This window comes from Barbus barbus (genome assembly GCF_936440315.1).
Source record: "Barbus barbus genome assembly, chromosome: 31".
Taxonomy (NCBI): domain Eukaryota; kingdom Metazoa; phylum Chordata; class Actinopteri; order Cypriniformes; family Cyprinidae; genus Barbus; species Barbus barbus.
This window is the reverse complement of record NC_136759.1, coordinates 7060978-7076417: the sequence shown is the minus strand read 5'-3', so window position 1 is coordinate 7076417 and position 15440 is coordinate 7060978. Positions and strand designations below refer to the sequence as shown.

At 39.7% G+C, this 15440-nt stretch overlaps 1 protein-coding gene across 2 annotated transcripts in view; it reads left to right on the top strand.

Moving 5' to 3' along the window:
* LOC306851657 (neurobeachin-like) overlaps positions 1–15440 on the top strand; it is a gene marked incomplete at its 5' end in the record, with an annotated part of 296026 nt that overhangs the window by 232921 nt on the left and 47665 nt on the right. For both annotated transcript variants that reach the window (XM_079388064.1, XM_079388063.1), the window contains one exon: positions 4924–5036. In XM_079388064.1, the coding sequence (XP_079244190.1) occupies positions 4924–5036 (113 nt within the window). The remainder of the gene's footprint in view (positions 1–4923; positions 5037–15440) is intronic.

Genomic DNA, 15440 nt, shown 5'->3' with positions numbered 1-15440 from the left:
GAAAATATGTTATGTTTATATATTAAATGTATTTATATATAATATAAATATTTATATTAATATAAATATATACATGTAAACATTTTTAAAATATATACTGTTTGTGTGTCTCTTTATATATACAAAATAAATATACACAGTACACACACACAAATTATATAAACAAAAACTTTTATTTTGGATGCAATTAATCGCGATTAATCAAACCCCAGCACTTTTTATTTTATTTTGGTATTATCAGTTTCTATTTTCAAACAAAAAGACTCTCTGACAGAAATCGGCTGTCTTTCCCCTCATTATTTATTTAGAAGCTATATTTTCTTTTTATACTCAGACGCTCTATTGTTGCGCAAATGTGAGAGCCGTGGACTCTTTGGGATAATTAGTGTGTCTCTGTGAGTGTGTGCAGAGCTGAAATATTCTGTTGCAAAGTCTCTGATGTGAACTAGTGAGAACTCTCCTCTTGACACTGAAATGTGTCATCCCTGCTCGCGCTGCATATTCATGCATATTTATATTTAGCTCTTGTGTGAGTTCGAAACATTATTGTCAGCTAATTAGATGTAAGGCAGAGTTGGAACGGGGTAAAATTCATTAAAGGCAGGAGTGGTAATGACCTGTGCTGACAGAGGTGTCAGTGAAGCCCGGGCCCACCGACAGGAGAGAGAGAGGGGTGTTAATGTGAAGCCGGTCCGCTCCTAATTAAACACTATTGCGGTGATATTAACATCTTCCACCCAGGCCTCGGTCCTGTCAGCTCAACCTCCCCTCATCTCAACATTTTTCCTCTTCTCGGCCCTACTTCACCATGTGGCATTAACCTGGTTAATCAAGTCTACCTCATCCTAGACCCGGCCTATCTCAAGATCATTATACTCAGGGTTTGGAATGGATTTCGTTAGTCTCAGTATATGTATAAGAATAACAAAAGACTATGCTCCCCATATATTTTATTTATTTTATTTTACTGTCATGTGCATTAATTATTATTTTGATATGCATTTAATATATTCTGTTGATATTAAAAAGCAAACAGCAAACTGACACTTATTTTTTCCCACAAACTAGTAATATTATTTAAAATAATCAGTAATAATAATAGCATCTATATATATATATATATTCTGTTGCTATTGTTACTGTAATTATTATTACTGGTTATTTGAAACAAATGTGTCCAATTTAGGCAATATAAAAAAATAAATAAAACATTTAGAGAGAGCGAGGATGAGAATAAATAAATTATTTAATTTATTTAAATAATAATAATAATAAATAATAAATTATTTAGTTCTAAATTGTTTACAAATAAATTAATAAACAAATTATTAATAATAAAAAAATGACCTAATGTTCAGTATATTATTCTGGGTAACACTTTATAATAACGTCCAGTTATAAGTAATTTATAAGTGATTAGTTAATGATTAACTAATCGTTTACAAAACATTCATAAGCAATTAATAAGTGATATGCTAACAATTTGTGTATGTTTTGTTAATTCATTTAAAAGTCATTTACAAGTAATTAGCTAATGATGAACTAATCATTTACAAAACATGACTATCCATTCATAGATGATTAATAATTGATATGTTAATATTTTTATCTATGTTTTGTAGAATAAGTTTTGAATCATTTACAAGTGATTAGATGATGATGAACTAATCATTTACAAAACATAACTATACATTCACAAATGATTAAGTATATGCTAACAATTTATAAATCTGTCATAAGTTATCTTTAAATATAGCATCATGAAATAATTAAACACATCCTTAATGGTTAATAGTTAATATATTATTAATCACTTATAAATCATTGAAATGTCAACATTGTACTATTATCTCAATAAACATTATAAATCATTTCCAAAGCTTTCTGCATTTCTGCTTTAGATTAAGGGATGCAGAAAGCTTTGGAAATGATTTATAATGTTTATTGAGATAATAGTACAATGTTGACATTTCAATGATTTATAAGTGATTAATAATATATTAACTAGTAACTATTAACCATTAAGGATGTGTTTAATTATTTCATGATGCTATTTATAAAGATAACTTATGACAGATTTATAAATCGTTAGCATATTACTTAATCATTTGTGAATGTATAGTTATGTTTTGTAAATGATTAGTTCATCATTAGCTAATTACTTGTAAATGACTTTTAAATGAATTAACAAAACATACACAAATTGTTAGCATATCACTTATTAATCGCTTATGAATGTTTTGTAAATGATTAGTTAATCATTAACTAATCACTTATAAATGACTTATAACTGGACGTTATTATAACGTGTTACCATTCTGTTTATTATAATAGCAATAGGGTAATTAATGCCATGTTTGTTTAATTAATAGCAATAAAACTAAACTCCTCATATTGTATTAAACCACTTGAGGGCTTTTTTAATCATGGAAGTGTTTTATCTGTACTCTCTAAGAGGTGGTCGTTTAAGAGGAAGATTAATGACAGTCATTTGTGATGGGTCTGGTAATTAGCCCACACACCCTATCATCTCCAACCATCATGACAGGCCTGAAGAACCCAGAACCAAAGCCCAGATCGTCAGACTCTCCACACCCTCCACACACGGTCACATTCTCAGGCAGTTATCTGAACTGAGATGCTCCTGTGGGTTAGCATCACCTCGGAGGGTTTTTATTAAGGTCAGGATCAGCTTTAATTTGTACCCTCCCCGAGTTCCACAGGAAATACCAGGCTTCCAGTCCTTGTCTGAATAATCGCACTGTAAAGATGAAATATCCCCAGTGTATCTATTCTTTAAGAGGTTCTATATATCAGCATGGCTAAGCTTCATTGGCGTCCTTACAGCTCCAGATCACAGCGGTAGCCAGACAATCTGTAAACTTTTCTGTTCACACAGCAGCACAAATCACATCCACAATTGCAATATTACAGGGCTATATATCAGATTGGCATTTATATATATATCAGATTGGCCCAAAAATCTTTTTTTTTTTTTTTTTTTTTTTTTTGTGCATTCAAAAGCTTAAGGTTTATTTCTTGGCTACAGCTTTCTTTCATAGAAAATCCCATATACTGTATATATAAAAGATTGGAGCAGAATCTAATAAAACTTTGTTTATATATATATATATAGTATGCATGTATATTTATACTTATTCAATATTAAAAAATGAATTTAGTTTTAATTTTCCAATTAAATATTAATGAAATTACAGTTAAAGTACAATTAAATTATATAAATGTAAATTAAATGTAAAATCACAATGAAATTTAATAATATAATGAAATAATACATATAAATGAAATATATATCGTAAATAAATATAAATCAAATTACAGTTAAATTACAATTAAATATAATAGAAATTTTATATATGTATTTTGTATTTGTTTATTCAATAATTAAATGTATTTATTTATATAACATTTTATACATTTTAAGTGTATATAATGTATAAAAGTACATGTAGATATATTTCTATGTATGTGTGTGTGTGTACTTTTTATTTTTATATTTTAATTCAATATTCAAATGTATTTATTTTGTTTCTTCATTTATTTGAGAGAGAGTATAAATAAAAAAGAAGTAGAATTAAATTAGAAATAAATGATTAAGATTGAAGTAATCAATTATTTAAGTATTTCAATAAATGGTCTTTAAATTAATTATATGCAATAAATTACTTCAACTAATTTATGATTTCTAAACGTATTCTATAGAGGGATAATTAGCAAAATATAAATTAGAATTAAATAATTTCAAAATTAATTTTATATAGAGATAATAAACTACTTTAAAATAAAAAATTGTATTTTATTAATAATGAATAAATTACATCACAGTTACATATTGTGCAACTTATAGATAGATAGATAGATAGATAGATAGATAGATAGATAGATAGATAGATAGATAGATAGATAGATAGATAGATAGATAGATAGATAGATAGATAGATAGATAGATAGATAGATAGATAGGCACTTGTGACCACTAAATATGTTAGCATCCATAGCCTTTTATGAGTCTTACATATGGATATGTATCATATCCAGTGAAGACTGTCATCTGAGAGAAATTATAGTGCCTTTAGAAAAGAGACGAGCCATTTTATAGCTCTCTTCTTATGATTGGATCTCCTCTGACAGTTCTTACCATCTGAAATCCATATTCCTAGCAGCAAGGAAACAGGCGCAGGGCAGAAAGAGAGAGACCGAGAGATAAGGAACGATGAAGAGAGAGAAATGGAAGGATAAAAAGACTAAGCCACATCTGTCGTCTATTGCATTGCCGCATATGTGCTCAGTCATGGATACTTCATATAGGTCTCCATGGTTACCACTCTCTGGCCAATCAGAGGAGAGGTCTGACTGTGCCACAGGGAGGGGTGTCAAGGGTATGGTGTCATCCTCTAGAAGAATTTGCATGCCTTTAATTACATCCACGCCACAACTTCATCACACAATTTTCACTTTCAGGAAACTTTAACCGAGAAAGTAGCACCACCAAACCTTTACTAACCCTCCTCCGCTGCAGTACAGTCATTAGGCTCTGTGACAGACAACCACACCAACATCTGCCTGTTCATCTTCTTGAGAACTCTATTACTGTACATGTTATTATGGAAACCTGAGTCGTTTTTATCATCTCAGCGTGTAGTGGGATACGATGTTTGTCATTACATGCAGCACGCTTGTTTCTTCCTTTTTATAAATGAGGGAGTCATGCCGTCAATCATGTTATTAAATTATGTATTTATGATGTCCTAGTAAGGGTCTGCTCACACTACTTCACCAGGAGACAAACAATAACCAGTAGTCAAGAGCCCTGCAAAAATAACTTGGACAACAAAATGATTAAATTCAACTGGTTGCTGGATTGCCACCTGACTTCTGGTAATTTCACCTTCATTCTTTCAGGAAGGACATACAATGATCTGAACCAGTATCCTGTTTTCCCATGGGTCCTCACAAACTATGAGTCAGAAGAGCTGGACCTCACTGTTCCCGGCAACTTCAGGGATCTTTCAAAGGTAAAAATCTATCTATCTATCTATCTATCTATCTATCTATCTATCTATCTATCTATCTATCTATCTATCTATCTATCTATCTATCTATCTATCTATCTATCTATCTATCTATCTATCTATCTATCTATCTATCTATCTATCATTCTATCTGTCATTCTGTCGTTCTATCTATCATAGTTTGGTGTCCACATCAAATAAAATTTATAGAAGTGATTTTATATACACAGAAATCCTATATAAACTGCAAGTAAAATTTCTACTACTTTAATGTCATATATATATGAAGAGTTCATTTGCAAAAACTGTTTTTAACAATTCTCAAAAATCATTTTTCGTTGTGCATTCCAATTAATCTCAATGAAATTGTAGTTTGGTTATTTTGATTAGGTTTAAAAATAACAGCTAACTAACACAATAAAACACAATAAAGACATGATAATAAAAAACATGATTTTTGATTTTTTTTTTAATTATAAAAATTGTATCTGTTTTTGCAAATAAACTCTTCATATATATATATATATATATATATATATATATATATATATAAATACACACACACACACACACACACACTGACCTGTATTTATAGAACGTGATCATACTAAATTTTATAGTGTTTAAAAAAAAACACACATCTTACTAACAAATGGATAAAATGTAGAGGTTTGGAGGACAGTGGCAAAGATTGGTTAAGATTTCAAATGATAATTAATTAGTTTTTGGGCTGCACTGATTCTTTTACTGTGAGTCTTTTAAAGTCATCTGAGTCTTTTGTAATGACTGAGTCTTTTAATGTCGTCTGATTCTTGTTCTAAATATGCCTGACAAGATTTTTTTGGTATATGAAATCTGAACTCTATGAACACAGAATGATATTTTAGTGGGTGTCTTCTGTAAATCATGTTAAAAATGTATGATAGTCATACATTTTTTGCCCGTAAAAAATCTAATTAATCAGGACATTTTAATGTGCAGGGGAAAAAATAAATCTATATTGAACCTTTCTTTTGATGCTTGAAAATACCTTCTCGTCTTTGACGTATTATATTTAGGGTGGTCAGTGTTGGTATGTCCTCTCAGTATCTTGAATCAGATTTTAGATCCAAATACTGTACACTCACAGAGTTCATGGTTTTAGGTTTGTATGCTTTAGAAGTAAATGATTTGCATTTCTATCTCCACTTCTCCTCTCCAGTTCCTCTATACCGTCATCAGGTTGTCACGTTCTCTCTTTCTCATGCACTCATTTGCTTACGTTTACATCTCACAAGCTCACTGACCTGAAAACAACCACATTCCTGTCTGAGCGTATCTTTCTCTATATAACTCTCTCCCTTCCACACCCACTCCTATCCTCATTTGTGAATCATTTCTAAAACTGCAGACTAGAAGACTGCTCTGTTCTCTCCACAACCATTTGTGGATACTGTTAAGTGGCCATTTCCTGGTCGGGATAAGTTTGTGGAAAAGATCTAGATGTTTAACCTTAGCTATAATACTTACCCTTTCTGTATTCAGCATCAGTAATATCTGTTTAAAATCCCTCTTCCTACAGCGCTGTAGTCCCTGAACATGTCAGCGTGGCACCAGGTGGGCAGAGGAAGCCCCCTGGCCTGAGGAAGACAGTGATGTATTGTAATGTATGCTCGTGACATCCACCCTGTGCTGTTTACCAGCTTGAGCTGCCTTCATTAGCAGGAGTTCACAGGCCTGCGGCCGTCCTGACGCATGTCCTTGGCCAACCTGGGGCTCTAACCTCTGAAGGTTCAGCGCTGCTGAAACAAAACCGGGGGCTTTAACCTCCCTCCTGAGTCCCTTGCTGTGAGGACCCCTGCCTTTGTTCAATAATGTATGGAGGGTTGCGCAGCCTCGGGGTGAATGTGCGTGGGAGGGGAGTGTGTGTTATTGTAGATAATGAGGTAGGCAGCTTTTTTGGCTTTGTGGTGAATATGCTTTGTTCAGTTCCTCTTCTCTCCCCTCCAATATTATCAAAATGTGTGTTCATCCATGCTACACCAGGGTTGGGCAAAATTCAGAACTGAAGAATTGGCTTCCGTTGAATTCATGAGTGTGAATTTGAATTGGATTAGACGCATCCTACAGGAAGGTCAATTGGGATTGAACTAGAATGACATGTCTGTCTGTCTGTCTGTCTATCTATCGTTCTATCTATCTATCGTTCTGTTGTTCTGTTTTTCTGTCTGTCTTGCTTTTTCTATCCGTCATTCTATCTATTGTTCCGTCCGTCCGTCCGTCCGTCCATCATCCATCCATCCATCTATCTATCTATCTATCTATCTATCTATCTATCTATCTATCTATCTATCTATCTATCTATCTATCTATCTATCTATCTATCTATCTATCTATCTATCTATCTATCTATCTATCTATCTATCTATCTATCTATCTATCTATCTATCTATCTATTAATCTATCTATCTATCTATCTATCTGTCTGTCTGTCTGTCTGTCTGTCTCTGTCTGTCTGTCTGTCTGTCTGTCTGTCTGTCTATTTTTTGTTCTTTCTGTGACTGTTATTTTATCTGTCTTGATCTCTTTATCTTTATCCATCTTTATCCATTCTGTTTTTCTATCACTATCTAACAGTTGTTCTATCTATCAATCTGTCTTATCAGGCTTTAAACAAAGCTTTGTCGGTCCAATTTTTTTTAGCTATACTGTAATTAGCAATAAAACTAGTTATAACGTGTAAATTTCATAAAGATTCAATTAATTTCAATTCTACAGGACTGCAAATTCTGTGTCCTGTAGCCTACATCATTTCAAATTCGATAATTAATTTGAAATTTAAAGGGCATAATTCAACCCTCAAAATTTGCTCATCTCAGTTTTGTATAGTAATGTACACACACACACAAGCAAAAACTTGGGTTTATTGAGTGTATCAGCAAATCATCAGCCTTTACTACGTGTATATGTCCTCAATAAACCCAAAAAGCAAATATTGCCATCTTGCATTGCAAACCTGTCTTGGAAAACAACAAAGTTGGATTGCTGGTTCTTCTGAACACACCTTCAAATTCTCACCTGCCATTCTCACACAACTCCCAGAGCCCCAGACACGCAAACCATGAACCGCCGTTCCGTGAGTCATGATCATGTGACTTGTCCGGCAGGAAACAGCTGCCAGTCATGCTGGTGAGAATACCCTGCAGCGCTGTTGTGATGGGCACCATTGTGGTGAACTGCCGAAATATCCCGCTTGATATGTACACACCTGAAGTTACTCCACCAATAGTGTGTGCATTCAACTGTACAGCGAATAACGAAAAACAGGTCTCTGGGCACCCCAGGGCTAAGACTAGCACATTTTTGCATGGCAGCTAAATTGACATGGCGGACAGATTTATTAGAATCTAATGATTATTTCCTTTTTGACGGACAGGTGGCTGATAGAAAAGGGAAGCCGTTTTGCTCACAGCTATTAATTGGCGCGTGCTAATGCAAAGCCATCATACGCTAGACCCGCACCGAGTGCACCCGCGCCAACTCTCTGCTGCGATAGCGCATTATTCCATTTCTTTTGTGCAGCTTTGACAGGAAATTAGATGAAGTGTCTCTAACGGATCTTTTCGAGTGGGCTAGCGAGGTAGAGCGGAGAACTGACAGCAAACATAATTACCTGAGTTGTGCAAATCTCTTGTTATGAATGTCTGATTGTTCAAGCGAACATAATTCTAGTTGACTGGACTTGCATTCACACAATTATCTCGCCAAATATGAATTCCCATGTATCAGTCAAATATTTATCATGAGTTGTTTATCATTTTTACACATTAGAACTTATAATATGTAAATATAGAAGTTAAGTTATACATTGGGTTGCCAGTTCTTTTCTCTCTAAATTTATGTATTTGTTTATTGCATAAAATATAATGCCTAATGCTTTTATTTATTTATTTATTTATTTATTTAAAATATTCTATTTCTATTATTTATCTATTTATTTTGTAAAATTAAATGTATTTTTGTTGAAAATTAAAATAAAAAGGAATTGGAGGCTTTTTCAAACACCTGGAAGAATTCCCATGTATCAGTGAAAAAAAATCTCATAAGTTAATCACAATTTTCACATAACTTTTGCATAAAAATAGTATGCATTTTTTTTGCATAAATACAGAAGATCAGTTTTATGTTGGGATACCAGTTCTCTCTAAATTTATTTAGACTTTTCTAACTTTCTTTTAAAAAAGATATTTTAAAAAGCACATATATATACTGTGTGTGTATATATGATACATAATACACAATATTTATAATTTTCACATAACGTTTAGATAAATATAGTATTACTGTTTTGTATAAATATAGAAGTTGAGTTTTATGTTGCCAGTTCTCTCTCTCTAAATGTATTTATATTTATTTATTTAAAAAGTCTTAATTTCCCAAGTATCAGTCAAAACATTTATAACTATATGTCAGTATAGCTCTCTCTCTCTCTCTGTGTGTGTGTGTACACACACAGACACATGCATAGCTGTCTATCGTGTTCGATGATGACGCTTGCTCCAGGGATGGGGGTGAGAGGGGGGTGGGTTCAGCGACGTTGCCGCTGGTGCCACTTCACGTGGGTGTCGAGTCCAATCCTTCAGCATACTCTTCCGCAGATGGAGCAGCGGAAACCAGATACCAGGGGGGTACCAGCCACCCACTGGTGTCTCTTGATGTGTCTCTCGGATCGTCGTTCTTGGTTGGTTTGGTGTATTTGAGAGACTGCAGTGGCACAGGTGACCTGCCATGCTGCCCTGTCGAGTGCCAGAGATTGGAGCTGCATAAGGGGAATGTTCGCTCGCTTTAGGAGGTCCCTGGTGTAGTCCTTAAAACGCCGCTTTTGCCCTCCAGCGGAGCGCTTTACGCCCATTAGTTGACTGTAGAGGACTTGGCGCGGCAGGCGGTGTATGGTGCGCCCTAGCCACCATGCAGATGCCATGCAGATTGAGTCAGTGTTACTGAGGATGACTGTGTGGGGGATTCGATCTTTCCAGGACAAGTTGAGGATCTTCTGTAGGCAGCGGATATGGAAGGCCTCTAGGTTGGTGATATGCTGGCGGTATGGGGTCCATGACTCAGCCCCATAAAGCAGATTGAAGAGACATACCGTGTTGTACAGCGACCTTGGTACTGACCTTCAGGTAGCATGAGGACAAAGTAGAGCCGAGGTAGGTGAAGTGGTCCAATGTTTTAAGTGGAAAACCATTTATGGGTGTGGAGGCGGGGGTGGAGAGAAGGGATATGACCTCGGTTTTTTGAGTGTTAACCTGTAGGCCAAAAGATTGGTACAGATTGGATATTGTGTTAAGGGCATGCTGCATAGAATCCGGGCTATGGCCTAAGATGGCACAGTCATCCGCATACTGAAGCTCACAGATTTGGCCGGTCTTTGTCTTTGTGCGTTCTTGGAGTCGACAGATGTTGAAGAGGCTACCGTCAAGTCGGTATTCCACATGGACACCGTCTTCATGCCCCATGACACGATGGAAGAGGCAGGTGATGGCAGAGAGGAGGATGTTAAAGAGCACCAGAGCCCAGACACAGCCTTGCTTCACCCCAACGTTTACCTTCGAAAGACTCAGACTGGAGTTCTCCCATGAGCACTCTGGCTTGCATCCCATCATGCAGCTGCCTCAAGACAAAAAAACATGTCTTTCGTGCATCTGGACTTCCGGAAGCCACACTGAGTTTCCAGAAGCACAGCTTCCGAGATGTGCTCCACCAATCTGCTGAGCATGATCTTGGCCAGGACTTTCCCTGCGATGGAGAGGAAAGATATCCCGTGGCTGTTACGGCAGACTGCTATGTGGGTCAGCAGGGTTGGTGTGGTTGGAGAGACTCTCAAAATGATTTGCACAACGGGCAAGAATCTCGTGGCGGTCCTTGAGGAGCATGGACCCATCAGCTGATCGGACTGGGGCGATCGCCCGTTTCCTGGGGCCGTACAATGCTTTTAAGGCATCGCAAAAGCCTTGAATGTTATTGCAGTCTGCCAGGTTCTGGATTTCTTGCGCCTTTTGCACCCACCAGGTGTTCTCCATAGTCCGGAGGGCTCGCTTGGTTTCTGCTCTTGCAGCAGAGAAGGCAAGACAGGAGAGCTTTGTGGGCTTCATGCTTTGTTTTTAGGAGTGACTGTATCTTGACTGAGTTACAGTCGAACCAGTCCTGGTGATGTTTCCTTAATTGGCCGAACGCCTCTAAGGCTGCGTTATAAATAGCCTGGCGTAAAGCTGTCCAGTCAGCTGATTCTTCCGGGATCTTGTTGAGGTTTTCAGCAAGGAGCCATCTGAGGTTATCTTTAGTGGTGTGGCTGTTCAGCGCTGTGCAGTTGCGTTTCTTGTATGAGGCTGTCCTCAGGCTACGGGGTTGAATGCTCATGAGTAGATTGGATCTAACCATGAGGTGGTCAGTCCAGCACTCAGCTCCTCCCATAACATGGGTGGTAAGGACATCTTGTCTGTCCTTTTGACGGACGATCACGTAGTCAAGGAGATGCCAATGTTTTGAGCGTGGGTGCTGCCAGGTGGTCTTATACCTGTTCTTCATCAGGAAGATGGTGTTAGTAATGACCAGCTGGTGCTCTGCACAGAGGGAGAGGAGTCTGAGCCCGTTATGGTTCATTTTCCCCACACCATGCTGGCCAATGACTTTACTCCATACCAGGTGCTCCGTACCCACTCTAGCATTGGAATGTCCCATGAGTATGAGCCTGTCCATAGCCGGGGTTTTCTGTAAAATGGCATCAAGAGCTCTATAGAAATCCTCTTTGATGTTGTGCTCGTCATCAAGAGTTGGAGCATATGTACTGATGAGAGTGGCGAAGTGTTTCTTTGCCAGAGGAATGCGCCATATCATCAGTCTTTCACTGATGCCGATAGGGGATTCCGGAATGCGTTGCAGCAGTTTAGACTTCACAGCAAAGCCAACTCCATGGTTACGACGAGTGCCTTCGGGGACCCCCTTCCAGAAGAAGGTGTACCAAGCACCAGCTTTTGTCAAGGAGTCCTCCCCATGTAGTCTGGTCTCACTGAGAGCTGCTATATCGATGTTATATCTTGCGAGCTCCAGGGCCACCAGTGCTGTCCTGCGGTGGGGGCTGTCAGGAGTTTCGGCCAGGTCCAGCAGTGTGCGAACGTTCCACGAAGCAATGCTTAGCTTATTTTTCACTTTCAAGACACTTGTGCATAGGTAAGGATTAAGGTGGGGGTGTGGGTGCGCAGACCTCACTCCCACCATCTTCACTCCTACCAGATAGACCTCCAGTGGCATGAGAGAACCCATGACGACCTTCGTCTGGCAGGAAGTTGCAGGGGGCTGCCGGTGGTCTGGTCAGTTGGATTCCGCCTATGCCTGTCCCCAAGTGCAGGTTTGTCTTTGGGGTTTGCTCCCCTAGCCACTGTATCCTCCCGAGTTAACCCACGTGGCTGTGGGATTGCCTTCTTCTGCTTTCCCAGCCGTTGTGATGGTTCGCACAACACCATCTTCCGCCTGCGCCGTCGTTGGGGTCTTCGCTATTTGCCCATACCTTTTCCAATCACTGATGGACCTGCATGCCACGTCTCTGGGGCCCAGTGCTACTCCGAGATTCCGTACAGCTTAGCCTGGAACCACAAGGGACCAGTTACCATGTGTGCCACGGGGAGGCGTGTACGAGATCTTGGTAGTGGAGAGGCTATGTACCGGCTGAGGAGACTTACACACACAGCTCCTCTTTTCGCCCCTGAAGAACAAAGGGCTATCCGGTGGCAGCAGCCGAAAGCAGAAAGTGCCGAGCAGGAGCATCATGCATGCTGCTAACTATAAGCACTAATACTCCAACACTGCCGCACTGACACATCACACGCCCTGAGTGTACACAACACACTACACACACAGACACATACATACACTTATCAAGTCAAGTCAAGTCAGCTTTATTGTCAATTCTTCCACATGTACAGCACATACATACAGAGAATTGAAATTGCGTTACTCTCAGACCCTTGGTGCATACAGTTAACATTAAACACGTTCAGATACAGATAAATACAGTTTAAACATATGTACATACAACTATACAAATATACAAATGAGGATATTGTAGAAAAAAATAAGAATTAGATAGATAAAGTGGCATAAGGCGCCTGGCAGATAGAGTGCAAAACCAGTTAAATAAAAACAACACTGTAGATATATTTGTAGTGCAAAAGAGCTTATCAGTCTGAGGACATTGTAGAAAAATAAAAAAAGAGACATAGATAAAGTGCATAAGGCACATGGCAGAATAGATGGAGTGCAAACCAGTTGAATGTACAAAAACAAAACTGTGCAGATTTGTTTTGTTTTGTTATGAGTGTAGTGCAAGAAGAGCTTATCAGTCTGTTAAAGTGACAAGTTGAAGTGACTGTTCGGATAGTTTTTGTCAGACTATCCGAAGAGGTAATTTGCAGTCAATGTTGGATGGGTAGTGATCAGCCAATGCTGCACAAGTGACAGGTGCCGGTCACAGTTTGTTGGTCGGTGGGGGGGGGTGTCACAGAGTCAGAGTTCCTAGTGTGTTGCTGTGTTAAATGGGGGTGAAAGAGGGGAGGGGGGCAAGGACGGGAGGGAGTTCAGCTTCCTGACAGCCTGATGTATGAAGCTGTCCTTCAGTCTACTGGTCCTCGCCTGGAGACTCCGCAGTCTCCTCCCTGATGGCAGCAGACTGAAGAAGCTGTGTGTCGGGTGGGTGGGATCACCTGCAATGCGGAGGGCTCTGCGGGTGAGACGGGTGTTGTAAATGTCCTGGAGGGAGGGGAGAGAGACACCAACGATCTTCTCAGCTGCTCTCACTATGCGTTGAAGTGACTTGCGGCAGGATGCGTTGCAAGTGCCATACCACACAGTGATGCAGCTAGTTAGGATGCTCTCGATGGTGCCTCTGTAGAAGGTGCACATGATGGGGGCCGGGGCTCTGGTTCTTCTGAGTTTGCGGAGGAAGTAGAGACGCTGCTGTGCTTTCTTGGCCAGTGCTACAGTGTTGTTAGTCCAGGAGAGGTCCTCAGTGATGTGCACACCCAGGAACTTGTTGATGGTCAGAGGGGCATGCTGAGTGTGTACTCTCCTGAAGTCAACAATAATCTCCTTCATCTTCTTCACATTCAGAGAGAGATTGTTGTCACTGCACCACCCGGCCAGGCGGCTCACCTCGCTCCTGTAGTTTGTCTCATCTCTGTTGCTGATGAGACCCACCACAGTCGTGTCATCCGCAAACTTAATGAAAATGTTGGAGTTGTGTGATGGTGTGCAGTCGTGGGTCAGCAGAGTGAAGAGGAGGGGGCTCAGCACACATCCTTGGGGGGCCCCAGTGTTCAGTGTGATGGTGCTGGATGTGTTACTGCCGACCCGTACTGCTTGAGGTCTCCCGGTCAGGAAGTCCAACAGCCAGTTGCACAGAGAGGTATTGAGCCCCAGCTGGGCCAGTTTGTGAGTGAGCTGTTGAGGGATGATTGTGTTGAATGCTGAACTGAAGTCTATGAACAGCATCCTGACATATGAGTCTTTTTTCTCCAGATGTGTGAGGGCTGGGTGGAGGGCAGTGGTGATGGCATCATCGGTCGAGCGGTTGGACCTATATGCAAACTGGAAGGGGTCCAGGGAGGGGGGGGGCAGACTTGATGTGGTGCAAGACTAGCCGTTCAAAGCACTTCATGAGGATGGGAGTGAGTGCTATTGGACGGTAGTCTTTGAAGCAGGATGGAGATGACTTCTTAGGGACTGGAATGATGGTGGTAGCTTTGAAGCATGTGGGGACAACAGCCTGATTTAGTGAGATGTTGAAGATGTCTGTGAAGGCCTCAGTGAGTTCCACTGCACAGTCTCTCAGTACACGCCCAGGAATGTTGTCAGGACCTGGAGCTTTGCGTGAATTGATCCAGTTGAGGGACCTCCTCATCACTTGGTCACCGGGAGGAGGTGGAGTCTTCTGTGCAGTGGTGCTGTTTTGTGCCTCAAAGCGAGCAAAGAAGGCATTCAGCTCGTTCAGCAGGGGGATGGTGTTGTCACAGGTCTGTGGTGGGGGCTTGTAATCCGTAATGGTCTGTATCCCCTGCCACAGACTCCGCATGTCTCTGCTGTCGCTGAAACGATGGGCTATCCTCCTGGAGTACTGTCTCTTGGCCACTTTGATGCCGCGGGATAGGTTGACCCTAGCTGTCTTCAGGCCCTCCTCATCTCCAGCTCTAAAGGCAGCGTTCCGAGCCTTCAGAAGTCTGTAGACCTCCCCTGTCATCCACGGCTTCTGGTTGGCCCGGACAGTGATGGACTTTGTGACTGTTACATCATCAATTAACTTGGAGATGTAGGCAGTAACAGTCTCTGAGTACTCTTGGAGGTCTGTAGTGTTGTTGTATGTGGCAGCCTGTTTAA